Source organism: Pocillopora verrucosa, chromosome 4 (assembly GCF_036669915.1).
Source record: "Pocillopora verrucosa isolate sample1 chromosome 4, ASM3666991v2, whole genome shotgun sequence".
Classification (NCBI taxonomy): domain Eukaryota; kingdom Metazoa; phylum Cnidaria; class Anthozoa; order Scleractinia; family Pocilloporidae; genus Pocillopora; species Pocillopora verrucosa.
Window position 1 is genome coordinate 147,773 of NC_089315.1, and position 26,331 is coordinate 174,103.

The 26,331-nt window shown below is 36.6% G+C and overlaps 2 protein-coding genes across 2 annotated transcripts; one reads left to right on the top strand and one right to left on the bottom strand.

Moving 5' to 3' along the window:
- The first annotated feature begins 11,424 nt into the window (after positions 1 to 11,424).
- Positions 11,425 to 11,877, top strand: LOC131785333 (6-pyruvoyl tetrahydrobiopterin synthase-like). Its single transcript, XM_059102212.1, has one exon. It carries the CDS (start codon positions 11,425 to 11,427, stop codon positions 11,875 to 11,877), a length of 453 nt encoding a protein of 150 aa, XP_058958195.1.
- Positions 11,878 to 12,092: 215 nt separating this feature from the next.
- On the bottom strand, positions 12,093 to 25,488 carry LOC131785341 (dual specificity mitogen-activated protein kinase kinase 7-like). Its single transcript, XM_059102221.2, has 12 exons — positions 25,295 to 25,488; positions 22,094 to 22,181; positions 21,672 to 21,735; positions 20,513 to 20,626; positions 18,872 to 18,991; positions 17,846 to 17,953; positions 15,679 to 15,730; positions 15,420 to 15,547; positions 14,034 to 14,114; positions 13,448 to 13,587; positions 13,301 to 13,346; positions 12,093 to 13,015 (listed from the first exon to the last, which is right to left on the bottom strand). Exons 1-12 carry the CDS (start codon positions 25,461 to 25,463, stop codon positions 12,914 to 12,916), a joined length of 1,212 nt encoding a protein of 403 aa, XP_058958204.1. The 5' UTR covers positions 25,464 to 25,488; the 3' UTR covers positions 12,093 to 12,913.
- Between the last annotated feature and the right edge of the window lie 843 nt (positions 25,489 to 26,331).

Consider the following 26,331-nt stretch of genomic DNA (forward strand, 5'->3'; position numbering starts at 1 on the left):
AGATTTGTCCAATTTCAAGATTGTTGGATATCTTGAAGTAGATACTTAGTCTAATCAGATGTGTCTGGAGTTTAGACGTCAGTGCCGTGTCATCAGATGATGAAGGGTTGGAATCAGATACATTTTACATTTCTTCTCTCCGTTTCCCAGTTCATCGAAATAATAGGCAGGGAGGTTTTTATTCTCCATTTAGTGATATTTGCTACTTTGTGTAATATATCTTTTGCATCGTGTATTGTGATTGTAGCAGTAGTCTGACAGCACTTGCAAAGTGATGCGCTTATTTGCGAGTCATTCGCTATGTTGTGTAACTAGAACGGAACGTATATTGTGATAGAAAAAAAAGAAAGAGAGAGAAATTGTTTTGGTTAACCCACAACTATGGGTCCTAAGAATATGTTGTTCTTGAGTATAAAATTCATTTAAGAAGAGATCGGCCTTTACTCTCGAGCTCTTTCGAACAATTAAAGATTTCCGTTTCGCAAATGACACATTTCTGATTCGCAAATTACAGATTTCGAGTCTATTTCGCAAATTACATATTTTGATTTCGTTTCGTTTCGCAAATTACAGTAAGCCCTCCCAACGAATCAGCAAGAAATGAAACAACGGTTAGATGATGACATCGAAGCAGCTGAGGCAGGGCTGCATGCGGACGCCGAACGAGAGCTCTGAAATTTTAGAGAAGTTTTTCGTCCAAGCATTCAAAATTTTAGGTACAGAAAATTTGCTCACTTTTTTGTAATTCCTCCTCCAAAAGTTTCCTGCGGTCTTTGGCAGAAGAGACGTAAGAGGCAAGTGTCGTGTATAGTGATGACCACGTGTGGAAATGAATGAAAGTGATGTAATACACTCGGGACCAACGGATTTGCATGTATCTATAAAGCGTGTGTTTAATTTATTCTGAGAGTTCTTTTCGCCGAAAAGAGCAAATGTGTAACGGATGTGAATAAACGGTTTCAACTTAACCGTACTACAGCAAGTTTGATCTGCTTCATTGCTGCAGCTTTCTTGCATAAATCGAACAGTTTTGCTTTTTTCTTTACTTTTCCGCCCTCACCCAACTGAATGCCTCTCTTCTACAACTAATTTTTCATCTTCCCACATCAAATTTCGATATATTTTCGCCCATTTTCACCGCCACATCACTTATCCCTTATACTGACGAGAGAGACTTCCCACTATGCTTTTTCTCCGCGCCGTAATCTCGGCACCAGACCACTGAACCGCGAGAATTCGGAATTGGCGTTCTCCCTGCGTTGAACGCAATAATTTGCCATCGGTGTTTCCGTTCTCAAAATTTTCAAACCCAAGCGATTTTACTTTGCTTTAAAGCAAATGACAACCACGAAGTTTTGACATACACGTGCACAGCTATAAACCTTCTCGTTAAAGCTATTTTTCCGCTACGTTCTTGATGCCGTTGCCATTCTCGATTCATCTTGTCTCGACCGCGGTTATCCAACGGTGGTCCAGATCCTTTTTAAAGCACAATGCTGTATATAACCTTCTCATTCCTTCCTCTCTCTTTCTCTCCCTCCCTCTCTTCAACACTGTTTTTTCATGCGCTTTTTTCGTAATAATGTGTGTGAGGGTTGGGATGGAGTTGATTTATGAAAGTACCGAGTGGTACAATTGACGCCATACATCTTATCATCAAAACACTTTCTTATGCTTTTTTATGACACTTTTTCACCAAAATTTTCAAATCAAAATTCTGGTGAAGGATGGATGAATTATGCATGAAGTATCAAATAATTCAAGTTTTATTTTCAACATTTAAGTTTTGTTTTCAAAATTCAAGTTCTATGCGCACTTCGGTTAGGATTTCAAGTCTCCCATCCTGTCGCTTTAGGGTAGTTGTCATAGGAAAACCTTTTGACGGAGCTAAAATCTCACCAAAGTAATTTATAGTCTCGTCAAAAAATATCTTTCGTTGAACCAAACTTCGTAAGAATTCTGCTTCTTCTGTCGTTCCCAGGGTCCTCTCTCTTCCTCCCTCGATGATGAGAGGAGGCCAGGGTGTTCAGGTGAACAGTCCGGATTATCTCTTTTGTGTCTTTGTGTCATTGTAACATGGTATTTCATAGCCTTCTTCACATTAGGGAATTTTTTTCTCCGCTCTTAAGATTGTTGGATATCTTGAAGTTGATATCGAATCAGATGTGTCTGTGTTTTAGACGTCAGGGTATCATCAGAAGATAAAGGCGTTGGCCCCACATTTTATACTTCTTCTTTCCGCTTCCCTGCTCATAGGCATGTACGCAGAATATACTAAGAGACTCTTCCTCTTAATTTAGTGTTATTTGATACGTTGTTTAATTTGTCACTTTGATAGTGTATTGTGATGCCGGGTGGCATTAGTCTGACAGCAGTTGCAGAAGTGATGCGCTTATTAGCGAGTCACTCGCCATGTCGGAACGTGTACTGTGAAAGAAAAAAGAAAGGGAGGAATTGTTTAGGTTAACCCGAAACTGTGGGTCGAAACAAAACGTTGTTCTTGATTAAAATACCTATTTAATAAGAAATCGGTCTTTACGCTTGAGCTCTTTCAAACAAACCTCTTCCCTATAGAAAGTTCTCATTTTTGCGCGAGGCTTACTTTCCATTTTAAAAGCTATATTTGACGGACAACTCCCTGAAGAATGTTTTCACCGCTTGCCCTGTTTTCAAAATATGCTTGCTAAGCTCGTTATTCTTTCGAGTAACCTGTAGCCGACGTTCACATATCTCCTTGATTGATATTATAACGAACCGGGCGATTAATCAAAATTTCAGCTAAAAAGAGAGGGGCTCTTTTTGCAAGGAGGACACTTAGTCGAAGCGGCGGATGAGGACTTAGTATTATCCTGTACAGATTCCGCTGTAGTTAAAGCTTAAAAACTTATTTATAAAAAGGCAATAGCAACAGGTTTTCCTTTTATCCCTAATGTATAAGACCATCTGAGAAAGTGGGGAGGAGGGAATGCTTTCTCAAGGGGGGAGCTTGTATGACATTATGGCCCAAGGGTTGGTGCTTATCCGGGGGAGAAAATAAAGTATGTGAGAAACACTTTTGAAGTTGACTCCCCGTTGTCTAAATTGGAATAGGTTTCTGTTATGGTGAAATTGTGTCAGTTCATTATTGTGCCGCTGGGGTGGTTTTAAACCACAACATCACAAAAGACTTTTTCTTGGAAAATCAGAGAGACTACGTACCATGCATCATTCTTGCTGAAGATATAGAGACTGGAGTGTGTAATTTTCATTCGTTGTCAAACTAATCTTTTGTATTATTATGGTTTAAATATTTCTTCTCTCATTCCCATCCACGAATTATGTATATATATTTTTTTACTCTCTAGTTTTGGAAAATGTTTGACTTTTTGCCAAAGTCAATCTTTTCGGAGAATCGTCCAAACTAAACAAGATTTCAGAAGGCGTTTTCTTCAGCTAAGGATAAAGACCACAATCGTCGAACACACTCGTTCGTTTTTATGTTTCTTATTTTGCTGTCTTTGCTTACGCAAATTCTTGTTTTGTTTTATTTTTCCGTCTTTGCCGGAAATCTGTCAAGATTCATTCAGTCTCATTCTCACTCTTACCTTTTGTTATATTGTGAAAAACCCTCAATCAAGCTAACACTCCATGTCAAGTTTTCAAACAAATGTAACTCCTAGCTGATTTAGGCCCCGTTCTGACTTTAGACATATTTTCTAGTTCTTTGTATCCTGAAAAGTGAACAGTTTAGACCACGACGAACAAAAAAATGTAAATGAGCTGAGAGATGTACGCCTACAAAATCAGATGAAAACTGTGAAGGAGTTTAGTCTAAATTTACATAATAGAAATACATGAATCGAGGCTCTGATAATTAACATTTCAATCAATTTCTTATTTGATTCTTATGCAAAATCAATTTTGACCAAGAGTATTGAGGCGGGAGAAAGATATGGAAACGTAGTCACGAAAATGCTTGACGAGAACAGAGGGAAAAAGAAAGAAAATTAATTTTTAAAGAGTTCATGAGCAGGCTTTACAACTAGACATAAAGAGAACAAGTGAATTTGTCGCCAATTCACTAAAATGACAAGTTTTTATAAGGCAATTAAGAGCGGTGAGATCTGCTTTGTGAGTTAATCATGCGTTTCATCCTATCTTTACACACAACGATCTCTGCAATCCTTGCAGTGCGTTATTTCAGATCGCTGCAAATAAAATTGGCCAAATGAAAAGTAGTCAGTGTAGAAACCAGTCCCCCTCCTAGCCCCAGTCTGCGTGGCTATCCTCATAAGTCTGATTTTCGCGCGGATCATGCAAATATAACGATGTTAGCTCGAGCAAAAGGCAATCGCAAGAACGTTCTTATGCAGCCGTATTCCAAAATCGTCAGGTAAATTGCCATTAGTATTGCCTATGTTATACATATTACTTGTTATTTACAGTCTTGTGATGAGTCTTTCCGTTCTTGATATATTATGTTCGTAATACTTAACCACTGGCAATGGCGTGTAAATAAGAAGAGTTCGGTCGAGTCGCCAGGAAATTAGACTCCCCTTAAATTGATTGCTGGTACGTTAGATACAGTCAGTTCCTGATCTTGTTTACAGTGCTACATCCGCGGGAGAGGGGAGCAATCAGTTTCTTATCAACCATATAAAGTTAATAAGATCTAATACCGACCTTCGACCTGAAACCCTAGACCCTCGACCACAGGACGGACTCAACGAGAAAAAAACCCTCCCCATGTAAATTTACACGAATGTGTCTCTTTGAACGAGTTTTTAAGGTAAGAAAACTTGATGGGTTTCCTTGAAATTTGGTCTATGAAGACTCTTTTCATGACAACCAAAAAGATGTTAGGGGATCCCTTTTTTGCAATTTATCTCCGCACTGGCCTCTGAAGTAAAGCGTATCGGCAAAATTTTGCCAAATTAAGTTGACAGAAAGATGACAACGCAACTAATAGGAATATGGGAAAAACATCATCCCTTTCGAATTGTCACGTCTTAGACGATTAGATATTGGACCAAGCTAAAGGAAGCAAGTTTAGTCAGATTCAGTATATTTCATAACATTTCATTGACGAGTAGTTTATTTTGGTTATGTTGCAAATAGCACGTTGACTGTTTTTTTTGAGCGAAGGACAACCTAGATGTTGATACTGGTGGTTTGTAAACATGTTACTCTGTCAATGGCAGAGGGTGAGATATGAACCACACTAGTGGGACCTTGCACTGATGAACATTTCGTCGTTGACAGCCGAGTGATTGACGTTTCCACAACCTGAGCAGAAATCATAATCAGGGTCTTGTCAAGTAAGGAATTGTGATTGGTTAGTCGAGTGTTAAAAGTCAGGTTCGTGAGAGTTAATTGGTTACTGACTGTAAGACTTAGTTAGCTTATTTGAGTTGTGATTGGTCAGTTTCGATAATTACGTTAAGTAGGATAGTTCTCTTCAGTTTTGACCAAATAAATGATTAAACGAGGTACAGAAGAATAGAAAATCCAGTTTTCATAACAAATGCTTTAAATTTTTAGCATCATTATTCTGAATCACCTCTCCAAACAACTTTGTGCGCACGAGCTGGTGCTTATCTAATCACCTTTGGTGACGTAGAATTCTAAATCATAATAGCGTGATAAAGGAAATGAAACAATGGGCATACTGTTTTTCGTTATATACTTTGCAGTGTTAATATCACCAGGTAAGAAGAGCAATACCAGAATTTTACGTATTTCTTACCTGGTAGGTTTACTTCCACAAGCCTTTCTAGGGAATCTAGCATTTACCTCGTAGTTTTACTTGAAATGCCAGCAATAATAAACGTACTTACTTTTTCTCAAAACGATAAAAGGTCATTAAATTCCCAGTACATTATACAGATGATCATGGATGCTAGAAGAGGCCTACTCTTAAACCTTAAGTCGCTTTAAGTCGCCTTAGGTCGCCTAAAGTCGCCTTAAGTTTCCTTAAGTTGCTACTGGTTACACAATGTCACAAGGGTTCCACCCTTCCCAATTGACCCTATCCACTCCACTCCAATCATAGTTTTCTGCAGCTAGAAAAGTAGTTGGAGAGACTGGAAAGGAAGTAGTTTTACGAAGGACCTTAGCATTTGGTTCTCAGCATGGTATTGGGGTGTTTTGTCTAACTGAGGCAGGAGACCAACAAATTAGTTGGGTTACTGAAAAGAACCCGCGCAATTTTGGATGCTGTTGGAAAGGCATGCGACTTGCCAAACTTTCATGCCAAAATTGACAGTGCAAGTGCCAAGAATATTGGAGACAAGTTTACCATGATAACAATTTTTATAATTTGTGGAGCTTTGTGAAATAATTAATACACGTAAATAATCATGTTATTTTTAATTAATTACGTGGAAAATTTATGGATAGTTTCATGAAAGTTGATGTTGGGCATATAACCCATGATATTTTCCTGGCCATTTACTTACTAGCTTTAACTGTATAATTTTACAATAACTGTTGTGGTAATTCTGTGTGAACAGTTTTAGCTAAATTGGTTTCCTGGCTTTTTATTCACTAGCTTTGACTTTATAATTTAACAATAACTGTTGTGGTAATTCTGTCAGATTTTATCCTTCAATCCGCTAATCTTTAGTACTGAGTGGGATTTTAAACATGGGTATTTCCCAAAGGTAGCTTTTCTAGATGGTGGTGTTTCCTTACAACAACGCTGTCAAGTCTTTCTCGTTTTATTTCATTTTTGATGTTTTCATTTCCATGTTGGTGGAGCTGTTCTTAGACTTTGCGTTATTTTACTTTCAGGCCTCTTGCTTCGCTGCCACATTTGTCCACCCCATGAGCGGCAAGATCTATCCGTTTGTCTCGCACACTCGCCCCAGGAATGTAAAAATTATGAGAACGCTTGCTTCTTTGAATACCATGGAAGGATAAAGAACATGGGCTGTGGCCGTGACTGGCATAAACCAGCGGGATGTCATGGAAATACATGCGTAAAATGGTGTCATAGTGACTTGTGCAACAAAGAGCTCATCAAGCATTCACCTTTTCGAAAGGAACTTAAAGAAGACAGCGCTCCGGATGACACGGGAAACTGGTTTATTGATCTGTTTGGCGGTAGCTCGATGTTATCGGCTGCTTCAATTTGTTGTACTCTTACAATGTGCTTTTGTGCAGTGGTCTTCCCTTGAGAATCGATAAATACCCCTATTTTCTTAAGTTTCTCGATTGTAACATAGTTCTCTCGGCTCTGAAATCAGCTACGAATCACCGTTCGTGTCCTCTGAATAAAATGCGTTCTTTCGTAAGATTTTCATTTTCTTTAACAGCGACTTAAAGCTCTTTCCCTTTGAATTAAGAGCTCACTCTTGTTATTCTTTTTGCGTTTGCATTTGAGTATATGCACGTGAAGATATAGGAAATTTGTATCACCTTTGATGACCTTTTAGTATAATGCTGCTGGCTGCATGATTATTGCAATTTTGACCTCTTTTCACTTCCAATCATAAGAGAACATACCACGGTTGTGGTACGGGTCAGGAAAAAGACAGGGAAAAATAAATATCTTCAAGGTCAAGAAGAAAGTAAGAGAATTTAAGTCTTTGAAGAAGTTACGAAAAAATTAAATTTCTAGACATTCATCTTATTTTCGCCCTCTTCATGATGAAAAATGGTGAAACCCTCCTTTTCGATATGTTGATGCTACTCACGGTTATCGTTTTGTTTCAAACATTTGACAGATTTCCGACCAGCATATTCTTTCCCACGTTTGTAATTCAAGTTGATTTGTGAATTAAATCATACATTTTCCTTTTCTTTTATTTTCATTTTTCTCTCATAGATGAAATCATGTTATTACCTACACATACATAACTGATATTCTATTTTTTATACAGTAGACTTACTACGAAAACTCTGATTGATCGGGAGTTACAGCCAATATGTAATAGCATGTCAAGTTGACATAATAACCCAATATCTGCAGCAGATATTGGGTTATCATGTCGAGTTCAAAGTCTCGCACTTCAAGCTCCTCGTCTCGTGTTCATTCAGGGAGGTGTCTTCTTTTGCAGATTGTTCAAAAAATATGTAATAAACAATTATTGAATTTGATTTTTGCATGACATCGTGAATCATTCCACCTTCGGCTTTGGCACATAACTCAGACCTCGGCGTTGATAATTCATGATCTCATGCTCAACCTCACCCAATAATTACTTAGTATTCCTTATTTCAACTGTAGATATTTCAATTTTCCCTCTACCTTTCTTTAGTTTTGAGTTAGCGTGATAACTTGACATAGTTTCTGCTGACAAATGCACTTATTCGGTCGGTTGTCAAAATTTTACTCTCAGGTAGAGCGTTATCAGGGTAAAAATTACAATGCAAAATTTTTACAGTTTTACTTTCGGAAACGACCAATTAATCCTGTAGAACTTACAACGAAGGACACAGGCTGCCAATTTTAATCTGCGTCTGCCAGATAAACTTCATTACACCATGTGACTACTGCACGTAAAATAAATTTTTCAAATAAAAATTTGGACATTGCTTGTGTATCATTCACCACAACAAACGCACAGCAAGAATTTACTTTAAGCAGGAAATGTCGAATTAAAGTTTATTCGTAAATAAAAACGCAGTAACAGCTACTAGTAAAAAGTAATCGCGAAGAAAAAAGAACGCTTTCGAAAATCTTTGTGAATAGATTTTTGTAGATGGGTTTCGGAGAGTACAACAGATAAAAGTTTGCATACTAATTATGACCTGGATAGCCACATAAATGGACGTTATCGCAGCGTTTTTGGTATCCCCCAACCCAAAAAGTTAGAGGTTTCGGCACTCCCATTCCAGAACACTCAAAGTGATATCCAATATTTTTTTTTTGCAAAATCTCACCATCAGCTTTACTGGGGAGGAGAATATTGTTCTACCCTCCAAGCTCAGAAAAAGAGGGGATACCTAAATCCTCACTGATATGACTATCTTCTAATATGCAAAATATTAATGATGATATTGGCATCCCTTCCAACATACAAACCAAGTTCCCTCAAACCACCCTCATAGTCATTAAAGGATTTAGAGGAGGGAATTTCCAAGTCTCTGGTGAAACCCGTCCAATTTCATATGTTGGAAACTGTCATATTCTTCCGGTTTACATGACCTACATAGTTCTTATTCTTATCTTTAATACATGCAGAAGATCACAATCATGTGAACTATGCATAAGAATAGTACTTTCCAGCTACAGTCTTCGTGTCTAGTATAGCAGGATACAGGGATACCAAAACGCGGGGATACCAAAAACGCTGTGACAACGCCACGTAAAAAAAACTTATTTGATGCAGGTAATATTGGTATGTGTATTACACATAAGAAACCGACTTTGATGTATTAGTATGGGCACGAGTCGATCAAACTGGGCACGAAAGGACTAAGAACGAGATGACTAGTGACACTTAAAGTAAGGTCGGCAATGTTATTACCTGCGTTAAATAAATAGGCGGCCACCTATTGCTGTTTATTTTTCTATGCTACAATAAACGAGTTTGATCCTGTTTCAACGGTAATAAATTTAAAATAGCAAATGGAGAAGAAAAATCACACTCACAGTAGCTGTTATTGTTAAAAAAGCCACAGGCCTAAACACTTGACTGTTCTATATAAATTATCACACTTACCTTGCGGTAGTTAAGAGAGTATTACAGTAAATGGTTTGAACTCGGGGATAACATGAAATGGCGTAGTTTGATCTTCCAGGTGAGTGTAATCCAATCCTGACGAGAAGTGTTGTCGGTAGTGGTGACTGACGTTTCGACCACCTGAGCGGAAGTCATCATCAGAGTGAAGTGAATACTTGTTGTCAGTCGAATGTGTTAAGTCCGGGTCGATAACCTGATTGGTCAGTTTTGCTATGATGTTGTTCGCTGTAAGACTCAAGTGGCGTAGGTCAGTGGTAATTGGTTGGTCTTGATCCGTCGCATTTTTATCTGTTTCGCCCGTTTCCGCCTTCTTGATAATCCCACCTCCCACGTTTTCCGCCTTTCATATCATCTCCAGAGTGAAGGAAAGAAAGGGAGGAAAGGATAGAGGGAGGAAGAAAGGAAGGAATGGGGAAAAAATAAACGGAAAGAAAAAGAGCAGCGTGAAAAAAAAATTAACAAAAATGAATAAAAGAGGTATTACAACCGGAATTTAAAGGTCCGGGTGACGGGAAGATGACACCCCCCCCCCCTTCTCCCATCCTGTTACGGACCCGCACTTTTCAAAAAGGAGGAAATTACAGATTATTTACGATTTAATTATAATTTCAGCAGAATATTGAAACCGTTTCTTACTCTTGATCACGCAGAGTCACTCGTGATCACTCGTGTGTACTTTTGGACAAGACCCTTTTCCTACGGTTTTGAAAAAAGGAACTCCATGTCGGTAAGTTTAAAGCGCCATGTACCTATTTATTCATTTATTTATCATATAAGAAAGATTGCCGTTACAGAAATCAGAAATAAGACGGCAGGAAATGAATCACTTCTTGAGGTCGAATGCAATTGTTCCCTAGTTTTTGTACATCGAAAAACTATTACTTGTATCAAAAGGCTTCTAAGAACTAGATTAGCAAATTTTCTGAGACTAAACTGTAACATGTGAACTTAACGGCTCAAAGTTTTGTTTGAGGAGTTGGCGAGCGAACTAGATAGAACATAAAGGCGTGATCGTTAGCGCCTATAGAGACTGAATAAACAGCTATGCTCATAAGTGTTAATGCAGTAAGCTTTAAATTGCAATGTAAAGTGTTTATTAGGAGGTAATTATTTTACAAAACAATCCTAATTTAAGGAAAAGTGTAAAGCAGGCGAAGAACAGTCTCTTTGGTGGGCGTCTAGGATGACAAACCCGAACGACTGCCACGAAAAAGGCTATTGTGGTTTGAAAATGTGATTAAAGGATTTTTACTTGAAATCATTCATTATTTGTTCTGAATGAAGATCACAGACAAGGAACTTAATGAAAGGATCATTTACGTGATATTAAGGTAAATACCTCATGGCTCATCCGTAATACACAGAATACTGTTTGTTTGGACGTAAGGGATATTTTAATCACACGAAGTACCAGGTCGATTGGCCTGCAAACTGAGCTATGAACTTAGAATTGGGTGAATTTTGGAGTCAATAAAAACGAAGCGTAACACAGTTAATGTGATCAAATTCCTTGTTTCTTAGTGTCATTAACAACTCATTTAACGCACATTAGGCTAAAAGCAACCGACTTCGTTACATGGCATTGTTGGGAATCTTTGCAAACATCCACGCACTACATCTCAGTTTTGTTATAAACACATTATGAAGAGCTTAATGACGTGTCAACTGACCTATGCGTAGCTCCGGATAACTTAAGGCCGCTATAAAAGCTTATTAGCCGAACTCAGCTGCCAAACATTAGCAAATTGAAGTGACTATGGCGCACAGCAGTTCTAAGCCGAGCACAAGAAGCGCACCAGTTTTTTACGTATCAAGAAAGGAAACATTCAGCGCTGGCCATAGGTTAGTGAACCCGAAGCTCAGTGAAGAGGAGAACTGGCAATTATTCGGAAAATGTACAAATCCAAACGGCCATGGACATAACTACCGGGTTAAAATTACTCTCCGCGGAAAACAAGATCCTAAAACCGCCATGGTAATGCACTTAAGCAAGGTGAAAGAGCTTCTGAAGTCAGTACTTGAACCACTCGATCACAAAAATCTTCATATGGATATCGATTTCTTCAAGATCAACATGAGCACAACAGAGAATACAGCCAGGTACATATGGAATGAGATGGATGAAGTGCTACCCAATGGTATCTTGTATGAAGTTAAAGTGTCCTCCACTGATAACAACACCTTCGTATATAGAGGAGAGGTTGAATAGCCCTACCATTTGATGGTTCAGTTTATTTTTTTGGGAAAAAAGACAAAAAAAAATAGTTTAGGTCACTTTTTTTACACATTAATGGTTGACCAAAGAGTCGGAGACACCTTTTTTTCTTAAGTGAAACAGACTAGCTTCGTACAAACAAGCACTGTTTAGACTTGACTTGTGGAAGCACTATGTAGATATCTTTCAGTCAAACATCAAACAAAATGTTAAGTAATACAAATGATTGTTTATTTCGAACAATACTACTCAAAATAAATAACATCAAGAAAACAGATCAAATTGTGAGACGCACATTTCATCAAATACTAAGTACACGTAATTTTTAAAAGTCATGAGCCGAGTGGACCCGAATGGTACGCCTTTTACGAACTTGTAACAATCAATGCTTATGTTCAATTTACATTTCGCATGCAGTCTCTTTATGATGTGCATCAATGACATCTTGCGGCAAGATAACATTACGGTGAAAGACATTCTGAAATTCTGAAACTTAAGGTACTTGTATTATATTGTGCCAGGCTAATGTGATGTTTCTTCTGAAGATCTTGCATTATGTTATTTGGTGATCCGTAACACCACGAGATTACCCTTTAATGCTTAGTTTGGCAAAAGTGCGGTTGACAGGATTGTTGCCTACTGATTGGATCTCATGTTCTAAGCTAAGCCACCGTTAAGTTTATTGACAGATAACAATTAGTAAAGACAAACAAACGAAGACGAGAAAAAGCATCACCAGTTCTTTAATCATTGTTTATAGAGCTGTCGCTCGGCTCAAACGCGATGAGTACCTTACAATTGAATCAGGTGCAGGCCACGCTGACTACTTCCACCCGAGAAAACAATCGGTTCAACGTTTGAACGAGCTTCAAAGGGGCTAGATAGCAGGTGTTTAACGGAATCCTTTAATACAATTTTTGTCACCAGACTTTGTATGGTGACTTTTATCGTAGGACTTTAGGCCCTACAAGACGTACACATTTACCTAAAATATAGTGTTCTTGTTAGGCTATTGACCTAACATCGTGCTCTACACTTCTGTGCCACGAAAATTCGAATCTTCGACAACAGCAGCCAGCCATCCCGCCAAGTTGACTTCTTTTTGTTCATATCCAAGAATAAATGGGTGTTTCTGCAAAACAAAACTTACTTAAGTTAAATCCTGCTTTAATAAGAAATATTACGAAAATAGAAAAAAACAAAAACAAAAACAAGAGTAGGCCGATTACCAAAGCAACCGTTAAAATGTTGATTGCAAGGCACCTGTCAAAATACAATAGCAGTCTTAGGTACACTAACAATTATGGACAAACCTTCCCAGCCACTTCCCCAAGAGAAGAACCGACCGATCCTTTGGGTTACTACCGTGTCACGTAAAAATAAAAAGTGAATCAAGAAATTAATCACTACCACGTACCAGCAACGCGTTATACTTGGGTCGATATCTGTAGTCCTTTATCAAACTAAAAGAAACAACATCATCAACGATAACTATCGAATCATTTTCTGCAAACCAAGTTTGTTAAGTCGTTCTGGATTCCTTTAAGATGACAGGGTTTCTTACCATGTCTTGACAAAAGAGTAAAAGTTAGCAGTAAATCCTTGTCTGGGAAGTAAAGGAGGATCTTCACTCATCACACGAGACAGAACTTCAAACTCTGTGGTACAATTTCTGTATGGAAACTCTCCAGTAGCCAGCTCAACCTGCAATATAACCGACAGTAAGTCATGTCAGAAAACACACTTAGGCACAAGAAAAGCACTGTCCGGTTTGATCTCAAGCACTTGGCATATAATGTATTTACGAAATAGTTTGAACTGAATGATGCTGAAAAGTAACGCACGTACACACAAAATCATTTATACTTCTTTCTGTACACTTTGTAACAGGCGAAAAGGTCCACATAATGAAGAGGTCTACCTTAAATGTTACGGCAAACGGTTCAAGGCGAGGATAACGACATCACTAATTGTAGGCTCGGTATTGAGGCAGAAGAAGACTGACGAGCCAAAGATTCACAACAATCTTAAGTACTTGGGTTAGAGGTAGCGACAAGGCAGAACCTTAATATAATAACGTTTTAGTTCTATCTACTGTTTTTCTTAAAAAAAAAAAAAAAAAAAAAAAAAAAGGACAAGACTTTGCTCACCAAACTTATTCCCAAGCTCCACACATCTGCTCTGACGTCATAATCTGGGTTCATAGGGTCTGGCGGGTCAATGCGCTCCGGCTGTTAAAAAAGTATTAGACAATTTAATTAAGAGGTAGAAAATCGGTATAGAAGCACAGTAATTCATAGCTTAGAACAAACCTAAAAACCATTTGCCGACAACTGCTTTAAGACTGAAAGGATCAAATATATCCAATCACAGTTGTTAGACGCCAGCCAATTACAGTAAAGTCTAAAAGGTGGCGCGTAACAGGTCTACCTCTTCCCGTTGATAAGACTGCCAGTATACAGTTGGAACAACGCGAGGCAAACGTTAATAAATGAATAAGGGGGTAAGTTTCTAAAGAAACTATGATTCTGCGTCAATGGGGGAGTATAGCAAGATCGTTTTGGTTTTTTCAACTTGGCAACCGTAATGAGTTCAAAGTGGCGTTTTGAGCGCTAACCCTTAGTCGAAGCGAATGAAGGAATTGTGGGTTGTGTGTGTGTGTTTCTAAGCAGAAAATGGAGCCACGCTACTGACGGCAAAAACAAGAATAAATTAGTTGAATGAAAAGCGTTCGCTAATATCGTGGGGATTATGAATGCCGACTTGAAAGATAAATTATTGTTCAAGAGTTTTGCGGCCTCCCCAACTGCATAGATGTAAGGAAAGTCCGCAGACTACCATGTGTTGTTTAGAATGATTAGGGAGATTAAAGTGTCTAGCGACTGGTTTGGATGCGTCCTTGTCACTCCTATCTACGGCGCAGACGTGTTCTCGGAATCGGTCACCGAGTCGTCTTCTTGTTTTACCAATGTAAAACTTTTTGCAATAAGTGCAAGTTATGCAGTAGATGACATTGGCGGAGGTGCACGTGAAGTGATCGGTGATCTTAATGATCGTTTGGGTTCTGATATTTTCTCAACGTTATGCACGAAAGGACAAAGGAAAGCTTCGGGTTGGTCATTGGTTTGAAATGAACTTCTAACCAAAATGTTGCCTATGTAGTTGCAACGTTTGAATGAAATTAGTGGAGGTTGCGAAAAGATAGTACCCGTATCAGATTCATTTTTAAGTACTTTAAAGTTTTTAAGAATGATGGATTCAACGGCTTGGTTGTGAGAGTATAATGTGAGAATGAATGGTATGCGATTGGTAATTTCCTTTTGTGCCGTTTGTAGTGCTGACTGTCGATTAATTTGTTGGGCGCGGTGGTGGCCTACTTAAACGACAGAAACAAGGTAGCCACGTTTTCCGAAAAACTGGCACACTGCTTCTGATGATTTGTTGAAAACAATCAGAGTCATCACAACATAAACGACGAAGTCAAAGAAACTGAGAAAACGGAATGGAATTTAAATTAAAACAAGTTTTTAACTCACTGCCATGTAGGCCGCACATCCTGCACTTCTTGTCTTTGCTTTTGAATCAACCAAACGACCACTGATACCAAAATCACAAAGTTTCACGGAACCATTCTGGTCCAGTAAAACATTGGATGGTTTGACATCTGGAATACATAAAGCGAAACTAAAGTAAGTCGATCAAACATTGAGTAATACACCGTCTTTAGCATCAATGACAAACCCTTCTACTTGATACACATCTCAGAGTCATAGTTTAATTTCTTTGATAACTTGCCTCTGTGCATAACTCCATGGGTCTCCTTTAAATAATTCAAAGCCTTGACAATCTGAACAAGTAACAAATAGAAACAGTGAAAGAATTTCTATCATTCGATGATTCCATGATTTCCACTAACAAGCTGAGATTTACTATAGCTAAAATAAACTAATGTCTATTTAGGAAAACGGCAAAACATAACCTTACAAACCTTACAAAGGGTTTTTGGTTACAAAGTAATCATAATTCAAGTATTTAGGAGTTGTTGAACATATTTCTTGGAATTCTCATGTTAAGTATGTTTGTCCCGATTTGGTGAACGACTGGGAATGCTAGGACGCATTAGGGGGAATCTTACATCTGACTGTGCTAATTCCATTTACACAGCTTATATTCGTCCTATTTTGGATTATTGTGACACCGTGTGGAACTGCTGCGGAGCTGGCAACAGTTCGTCATTGGAGAGGCTTCAAAGACGTGCCGCTAAAATTGTTTCAAAAATGAGCGACAGTGACAGAGCTTTGGGTTACCTTAAGTGGCCATCTCTGGTAAATAAACGAGAGAGCCATGTTGATGAACTCGTCAAAAGATGCATTAAAGGACGTCGTCCACAATTTTTTAAAAACTATTTTATTTTTAACAGTTCTGTCCAAAATCGAATTACGAGGCAAATGAACATGTTACACTTGCCAAGGGTTAGAACTGACTTAGCTAAAAAATCTTTTTATTTTAATGTTTCTGTAATCTTCAATAAGCTAAATTTTTAATGTTTCAAGATTTTATTCATTTTTACTGTAACTGTATATAGCCCATATTTTAAGATTAACTTAACTTTTCCTAAGGGTTACCAGTAGAAGTAGTATTTTAGCATGATTGTGTAGGTCTTATCATTTTAATTTTTATCAGTGCCCCAATTAATAGCAGCGCTTAGAGCATCTGAATGGGCTATCCTGAATAAATAAAGGTCTTCTTCTTCTTCTTCTTCTTAATTTTCTCAATATTAAGCACCTACTTGAGGCTTGTATGAGTAAGTGCACATTGATAATTCAAGTGTATGTCAGTACACTCATCAAGTGCTATTTAGCACCTTCCTTAGGCTTGTATGAGTAAGTGCACATTGATAATTTAAGTGTATGTCAGTACACTCATCAAGCGCAATAGCAGTGCTTAGAGCATCTGAATGGGCTATCCTGAATAAATAAAGGTCTTCTTCTTCTTCTTCTTAATTTTCTCAATATTAAGCACCTCCTTGAGGCTTGTATGAGTAAGTGCACATTGATAATTCAAGTGTATGTCAGTACACTCATCAAGCGCTATTTAGCACCTTCTTAAAGCTTGTATGAGTAAGTGCACATTGATAATTTAAGTGTATGTCAGTACACTCATCAAGCGCTATTTAGCACCTTCTAAAGGCTGGCATAAGTTAGTGCACAGTTATAAACCAACTGTACATGAATGACAGTACCATCATCAAGTGTTATTCAGTTTTGAGAGCACTGGTTGTGCAAAATAAATCTAGTTTGTGCAGTTTCATACCAAAATGTTCCAGTTCATGTTCCAGTACAGTTTGGATGATGGATTCAGAATAGCAAATGACAAAATACAAACATGGAGTATACAGTCAGAAAAAGAACAATAATAGCAAACGTGGCATATTGCCAGCATGTAATGTAGAGGGGATTAAGAAGAAAATAGTAGACATACACAGCCCACCCCCTTAGTCCTGAATCTGTAATTCGACCCAACCTTTCACACAATCGAACAAATTAATATGGGTAATAACATGATTTCAAATGCAATTTGGAAGAAGCACAACACTGCATAGGTCCATAGGGTGAGTGCAATTTTAAGTCTTTGGAGAAACTACAAGTGCTTATGTGCACCATATTATACAAGAAATATGTTGTTACTTATCAATAATTCACATGAAAAAAGCATCCCTGAAAGTCAAGCCAGACAAAATTCAGACAGCTGGCACTATTTTTAATTTGCACTTGTGTTACAACTTTGCAGTTGTATTACTTGAAAAAGGCACTCATTTTCAGCCAATAAGTAGGGCAAAATTTTTACAGTTATATTATTATATTATAAAGTTAACAGAGAGGGTTGTAAACAATGCAACTCTGTTGTAACAGGAATCTTGCATTTATATCTACATACATGTATGCTGGTACAATGTACTCACAGAAACAGATATTTTCCCCAGCACATCTTCTGGAATTGGAAACTGGAGTTTTTTCATCAATTTATCCAGACATGTTGTCATTAACTCCATACAAATGAAAACATCAGACTGAAAAACAAGAATCACAATCAAGCAACCTTAACCCTAACCCTAAACCCTAACCCTTACCATAGACCCTAAGCAATTACTACCATGCAGTACTCACAGGCTAATGCTTAAGTGGCTGTTATGAGCATCTTTTGCTTTAAATCAATAATTTTCCAGAGTTAGAGTTGAATTATCCCATTAAATTTGTGTGAAGGGTTATTGGACATTTTATTCCATGCATTAATAATAGCATAGCCCATTCACATAACTACAGAATACAACAACTAAAATTTTCACAGAATTATAGAAAAGCAATTAACAGGATTATTTACATCTCATAAAACTCAACACTGAAAGAAACTGTCACAAGATGAACATAGATGGTAATGATGGTTTGTTAAGTAACAGGTTCCAAAGAATGGTTCAAAATGATGGCATCTAATGTTAAATTTTAAGAACATTTGAAATGAATTTTCACCAGGTTAGGTTACTCTTTAAAATCCCATAGCATGATCATTGTCATAAGTTCATATATTCTTTGATATGGTGGAGATAGCAAATGTATGGTTTCTGGAGCATTCTTATCCTTTCATAGATTGATATCACACCCACTGACCTAATCTTTCAAAACAGACCCAAACATTTTCATTAACTGGGTGACATCTTACATAAATTAGAATGATCTGACTGTACACATTTCATTTGTCTACCTTAATTTCCAATGCTTCTTGGCAATATTGTTTAATGACAATGTTTTATCTATAATTATTACTAAATGTAAGGAAAATGACCATGAAAAATTTTACAAAACAAAAGATGATCTACACTAAAAATAGAACTTCTGGTACTCCTAAAAAAATCACTAAAAATTAGTTTCATACCCCATTGGGATGTTGCCAGTGAGAAAAAACTCTTGATGGGACTGTACAATAACCTCACCTTGGAAATAAACGATCCCAGACAGTTGACAATAAAGGGGCAGCCATGACACTTCATCACAACTTCAAGATCCATAATTATTCTCTTCTGTTCTTCTTTGTTTTGACTCCTGCGCATTTTCTACACATTTCAAAATGTAGGTGAAAAGATACAATTTACAACTCCATCATCTTTAAAAATTATATGCATGGCTATGAACATGCTACTATAAAATAAACCCTGCACACAGATGAATGGGCATTGAATTGCAATTTGCTGCAGCAAAAAAGGCATGTGATAATCAAAATTTGCAGGTCCAGAACACATTTTTAGGAATCTGATTTGGATCTAAAAATTTTGGAAAACAAAAAAAAAAGGTATTAAAATTGATTTGCAAACACGTTTCTCCTCTCCATCCTAAAGATGTAAAGGTTAGCTCTGTCTGTAGAAATTTAAATTTGTCTGATTGATTTCTATTTGGGTCTTTGCTCTTTTGCTTTTCTTTTCTAGGAAAGCGTTATTGTAATTAGGCAAAAGTCATATAAAAACAGGAAAACAAATTTATCATTCTTCTAACTAAAAGCATTTTCTAAGGCTTCAGAGTGTTATTGCTTAATGGAGAAATAAGCCCAAGAGATTTGGTAATTTTTACCAATGCCATTGGTGGCTTACTATTTAAAACATTATGAGATTCCAAAGATTAAACTGGTCTTGTCTGTGTTTCAAATTAACCCTTAAACTCCTAGATCAAATTTGTAACTCTCCCTACTGTCAACCAAACAATTCTTACAAGAGTTCAGAGAGTTTGGAATTGGATCAACTAATCATACCCATATTGATCTCATTCTTTATTCTTATCACTTATCTGGTTGATATTGTATAGATATTGTAAAGAGAAATTCTGTCATGGTCACTCATGGGAGTTAAGGGTTAACAGCCAAGTGGCTTAGGAAGACTAAAAATGGTGGTAAGCTTAGGAAATTTTTTAGCACACTTGAAGACAATTTTTGGTAAGGATAGGTTACTCTTTACAATGTCAAAAGAGAGAACTGTTTGCTGATGTTATGTCATGTTCTTTTCACTCTTTTTTACATTGCATTAACGTGATAGACAAGCAGACTTTCCTTTCTTCTAGTTTATGAATTTTTTCTTTAGCTAAAACTGCACTTAAGGAGATGATTGCCAAAGGCAGTATGGCTTTGCTTTAAATTTTCTCTTATTTGTTATGTGCATTAACCCTTGAACTTAATATCAATACAAAATCAAGTATGCAAGTGATGAGAATAAAGAAAAATATCAGTCAAGGGATTATTAGTTGACCCAATACCAAGTTCTCTGAAGTAACATCACAAGAACTGTGTGGCAGACAATAAGAAGATGAAATTGTGGAAGTGAAAAGGTTAATTCTATGATAGTTTCACAAAATGTGGAATCTTTCCTGTTGATAATTCTAGAGCAGCAAAGCATAAAGTTTACATCAGCAGGTTTGTTTTTTTCTGTGAATTCAGTGATTTTCTGCCTGAATATTTACCACTGCATTTGATCTGCAGAATTATTATACAAATTAAAAACTTCCAACAGGGGTTCAACTAGGGAATTCCAACAACAGGAATGCAAAATAACCCAAGTTATTTGATAATCTCTTCAAAAACCAAAATATACCTTAACTGCCAACACATCTCCAGTATTCTTGTGCCTCATCTTGCATACTTGACCACATGTCCCACTACCAATTTCTTCAACAACCTCCAAATCATGGATGGTGAAATGCACACTCTGATGGAATTTATTCAAACATGTGTTAGAAATTCTCATTTAATGTAACATGCCCTTTGAAGGGTTTATCTATCCATCTATCATCATCATAATTTCCAGATGCTTGAAGACGTTAGAAAGTTTATTTCTATTATTCTTGTTCTATTATTCAGAAAAACACCTAATAGGATACAAGGAAACCTGGGTTTAACAGTGACAAACCACAGACTGAGAAAACTTAAGTTTTTAGCCATTAAATTTCAGGCTTAAATTGGCTATTTTAACTACTTTGAACCTATGTTATATCCTACTGGCTGTTGGGTGACATTTGTGAAATAGTTGTGGTACTAATATTATTGTGTATGGTTATTTGCTATTAACTGATAATGTTCATAATACCTTCCATTCTAAACATAATTTGCTAGCAATGGCACACATATTCAGAAAGTATATTGGAATAAATAGAATAAGAGAGATGGTAAGTTTTGAGCTTGGTAAAGAAAAAGAGAAAGATGTTTTTCATCTTGTCATGAGTGTGAGACAAAGAAAAAATTCTGAGTCCCCATGAGGAATTGAACCTTAGACCTTGGGATTTCGCACTCCAGTGAACAATTGATCAGTTGTGAAGTTCATATAACACATGTCCTGCATATGGCTAGGATTGGCAATTTCAACATTGGAATCTGAAGGTCTTGGGTTTGATTCCTCATGGGGACCCAGATTTTTTCTTTGTCCCACACTCATGACAAGATGAAAAATATCTTTCTCTATATAAAGTTTTTATAGCTATCTTGTGAACCAAGACAGATCAGCACTACATAATCAACTAAAACAGAAGAAATCACAAAAAAGCCTTTTCATGTGATTTATTTTGCAATACATGTAACAAATTCATGTAATGGGGAAGAGCGTACAATACAAGGTAATACAATATCCCAAGAGCACTGTGGCAGCATCAACTGTACATTTGTAGACGCCTCACAAATGATTGTTTTTAACTTATTGCCTAAAAATTGCTGAGTACAGAAACTATAAATCTACCATATATCAAGTGAATATTACTTACTTTATCTTTTAACTTTAGAATCCCAGTCTGTTTAGTTATTTCTTGAAGCTTTGCCTCAATTTGACTGTTGAAACAAAGACAGTGAATGCATTTATTCAACACACAGCAACATTTCAATTATTTGAGAGTCAGCTCACTCATTTCAATGAATTTAACATGTTCATTTCAATAAGTAATTTATATAATTACACGATTATAAAACACATAGTTATTGGGATTGCCACAGCACTGACTTAGCTTAAACATTGCACAAATCACTCCCAGTTTCATTTCTGCCATCAATTTTCCATTTGGTATATTTTGTTATTCAACTGATTACACAAATACATATCCATGTATATGTATACAGATATTACATAATTATGTTCAGACACAGAAATAATAAATGAAAATCACATTCATTTGAAAATAATTGACCTTACCTGTCGTCCTCTCTACAACAGCTTCTAGCGTTTCCTGGCAACTGACGATGCCGTCCCAGTCTTTGCTGAGATGGTACTGATAAATTCACTGCAAAAGAGAAAGACGCTGCAAGAATTAGCAAATCAACATTCAGTGGATGGTTGAAAAACCCTTTTAACAAACTTAACCATGCAGAAGTTCTGCCAAAACACCAGCGGGGTAGAGATTCGATTAAGTCTGAATATTCACACTAGTAGTTGAAGGTTATAGCCCAGTTGTACATAAGATGGATGACCATATCAAAAGGATAAATCTCTCTATTATATAGATACTGATGAGATACCAGGATTTTTCCTTTTACAAAAAAAACATATCTTCACCACGTGCAGTGAAGATACTATTTTTATATTTCATATGTGAGGATATTGGTGTTGCCATGGTTACTAACACAACTAGCCAAATACAAGAGAGCTTCCTGCTCAGGCATGCGGCCAGTTCTTTTGAAATTTCATTTACAAAATGGCTGTTATAGAATTTTTCTCTTCTTCATTAGAATTTTGACTTTTTGGAACAGAAAATATAAGTATTATTGTCTTTATTTCTCCTTTAAAACTTTATATCTGAGTTTTATAACATTTTTGTAACAGGCATTTTGTGATAGGTGACCACTTTAATTGCACTATTTTGCTGTTTGGAAAATGAATTTAAAAAAAAGTTGTCTTCTAAGTAGGAATTTCATCAGTATTTATAAAATAAACAGAACATTACATGGCCACTTGGGGATACAAATTTTATCTTCTCCTGCTAAAAGTATCTCTCACTTGTTCCCTTTGCTCACTTGTGAGAGATACTTTCAGCACTCAAAGATAAAATTTGTATCCCCGCATGGCCATGTAATATCCTTTTAATCCACCAGATAAGTGATGACAGAACATACTGCATGGTCCTGGTTGTTTGAAGGGTGGATAACACTATCCACTAGATAAATCCCTATCTGGTGCATAGCACAGTACTATTTGTTTACACCTATCTGCTAGATAGCAATTTAACTCTTAGATAGTGTTATCTGCCCTTTGAACAACTGGGCCCCAATGGAAATTTATCTAGTTCATAACTTTATTCACCCTTTCAACAACTTTGGTCAAAAAGCCAAATAAGCATGTGAAGCCTCACTTTCCTTTCCATGCTAAAAATGTTTCTGTCGAATCACCAAATTTAAATCAGACAAAAAATTCCCCTCTATGTTCACAAAATTTATACCAGTTGATCCTTGTGGAAAGCAACATAATGCAAAAATTTATGTATTTAACTTAAGTTGGACAAATCAATAAGACATAACTTTTCTGTGACTCTGAGTTTCACGCTTATGCAATCATCAGACACATTTTAATGGATCATGATTCATTCAAATCTGTCTGATGATCACGTAAGCATGAAACTCAGAGTCACAGTAAAATTGTTTCTAATTGATTTGTCCAACTTTCAGATATACCACGCTCTGTGAATGCATCAGGTGCTATACTGCAAGGATAGACTATAACCAAGATTTCTTTATGTATTTAACTTAATATATTTTACATATTTAAGAGAGGCACCACCTGACTCAATTGTATGAGGGGATTATATGGTATAAGGTAGGAGAGGGGGGGAGAGTAATTAAGGGTTTTGATTCACATTCTATTTCTCTCATTTTAACAACTATAAATTACAAACATGTGCAATAAGGATGCCTAATTGTAGTGTACATTTTTAAACACCTGTTTCTTGTTTTCACCAATACTACATTATCTCTCATTGAAGTTTTCTAGCCTCCTTATTTAGGGTTGCTATCAACAAAATAGGGTGCCTACCAAAAAAATTCCCCTATCTGCCCTGCTTTTAAACAACCCATAGTTAAAACTATTTACTCTATGTATAGAATTTAAGAAAATAACAACACTTTTTAAAAACATGTTTCGACAGTTCTTCTGTCATCTTCAGTTCTGATTTTACAAAGTACAAAGTTGAATTTAAAGTGTGTAACAAAATGCTGATTGGACAAAACAAACAATAGTAGCAGAACAATGTATACAGTTACAATTGTAATTGGCAATTAAGTATAGATAATGAAAATGATAAAATTTTTCGCAGTTTTTGTTCAGGTAAGTGTGTGTGAGACCTTAAATACAAAAATGACATTGTTTGCTTTACTGAATTATCAGCCTCCGCATTACCATGGACCTTGAAAAAAACTGGACAGTATTAATCAGCCGATTATAAGCTAACAAAGTATGAGAGGCTTTTCGCTAGTTCTATTGGTTCCTGAGAAAATCTATTTCGAAGTTGGATAATATAAAATATTTCCATTGTTCTCACATGAAGGGACATTATAGGAGAAATATTTTGAATTTTGTAAAAGCCTTGCACAATTTGGCGCAAATACAAATACTCTGGCAATTTTTGATGAAAATCCAACAAATCTACAGACCCAATTAGTACAAGTAGCTTAACACATCAAAATCAAAGTTAAGTTTGAAGTTTCACTAAATAAATATTAATGAAAAGTATGGTGACAAGAGCCAAAAAACTCAGAGTAATTTCAAAGCTTCAGTGATGTAAAAATTTGTTAAAGATATACAACACATAAAACCAATCATTTAAAAATTGAAAAGTTAACTTCAAAATCGTATTCAATAAACGGAAAAGAAAATACGATTAAAATCCCTTCAGTTACCTCAACACACAAAATTGAAGACGTATAGCAAATTGCCAACATGTACAGCTAATCACAGATGATGGAGATACAGAGAAAACTAGCGAATAAACCTAACCTAAGCTAATGCTTTGAAAGTTCTTGTGACTGATCCAACCTTAGGATATTAATCAAATTTGAGATATTCAACAACAGAATTCTTTTATTGACACGGTAACACTGTATGAAGCTTCACACAGTGACAATCCAAGTCGTTATCGAACGTTATGTGCATTATCACATTCACCAAAATACACAAGCTTATTTACGAACCAAAATAAAGATAAATCTCGCCCTAGAAATAAAACAAGTATTTTCTGATTTTCAACAAAACAGTGACAGAAACCGAATTTAAAGGAGACGCCAAATACAAAAAAAATCTGTTGAGAGATTCATGGTACCGCGATTTACCTCTAACAGAGAAAAACCTGTATATACCAGGTTGCCAACTACACATTACATGGTGCCACATACACACATATCTTTTCACCTGGTCTGTCTTGACGGGTACTCGTCGTTAGATCTAGAGGAAGAAGAGGCTTTTTCGGGCAGGTGGACTTATCATTTCCTTTTCCTAACAGTTCGCATTCTCTTGATTTGTTCTCCTCTCGCAGTTTTACTCCCAGACTCTCAATTTTCGCCTGTAATGCCGTCGCCATCCTCCATATTTACTGTTTGTTCCTCTCGCAAAAATTCAAGTCATGCGCATTAAAATTTGAAAAAACATTCAATACCAGGCCTCTAGGTGAGGAGGCCAAAAAAAAAATGGGTACTCGGCATGAGTGCGACGACATTTTAATTTCCTCTGTGAAAATTGCACTCTTGACGCCATTTAATTATCTTCTTTGAATGTCTTTTGTTTAAAAGAAAATCAACAAAGTTTCATTGAAAAGGTTGTATTTTGGCGATGGAAAGACAGATAAACCATTCATAAGAAAATAAGCCTGTGCTTCTCTTCGAGCTGTTCCTTCTCGGAATGATCTTAGACCACACCCGAAGAGCACATAGCTTTGCTAACTGCTAAACACTACAGCAGAAAGGGGCTTGTTTTGGGACCAGACAGTTTAATGGATGTATATGCCCTACATACCGAAAACACTAGTCTATTACATCAAAGGTATTCGACGCATACACTTATACAACGGTCCAGTGATCTGGAATAAGTTACTAACACTAGTAACATACAGAAACAATCAAAACTGCCTATGGGGTCTATGATATGGGTTGGAGGAAAACTAAAACTTAATTAGAAGCCAGAAATAAACTTTTTACTTACTTTCTCGAATGCTAATAAAACTTGCACATATACCTTGGCGAAATATAGTACTGAAGCACTAAAATTAATTTAATAATTATGACACGTTAGCGGGGTGCATAGCCATTGGCTCCATGCAGATCCTATGACTTGCATACTGAACAAATTGCTCAATCTACGAAAAGACTCATATGTAAACTACCTGTAACCAGTTTAGACCACTTAGTTATCAATGGCTAGACTCATCACATAGATTAATATTTACGGAAGGG

Bases quoted from the DNA above. Each gene is read 5' to 3' on its own strand.
- LOC131785333 (XM_059102212.1), top strand. From the start codon at position 11,425: ATGGCGCACAGCAGTTCTAAGCCGAGCACAAGAAGCGCACCAGTTTTT.
- LOC131785341 (XM_059102221.2), bottom strand. From the start codon at position 25,463: ATGGCGACGGCATTACAGGCGAAAATTGAGAGTCTGGGAGTAAAACTG. The intron at 21,736-22,093 runs GTAAGGTCAATT...TTGTTTCAACAG, and splicing joins TGTTGTAGAGAGGACGACAG to TCAAATTGAGGCAAAGCTTC. The intron at 14,115-15,419 runs GTGAGTTAAAAA...CTTTTTTAACAG, and splicing joins GATGTGCGGCCTACATGGCA to CCGGAGCGCATTGACCCGCC.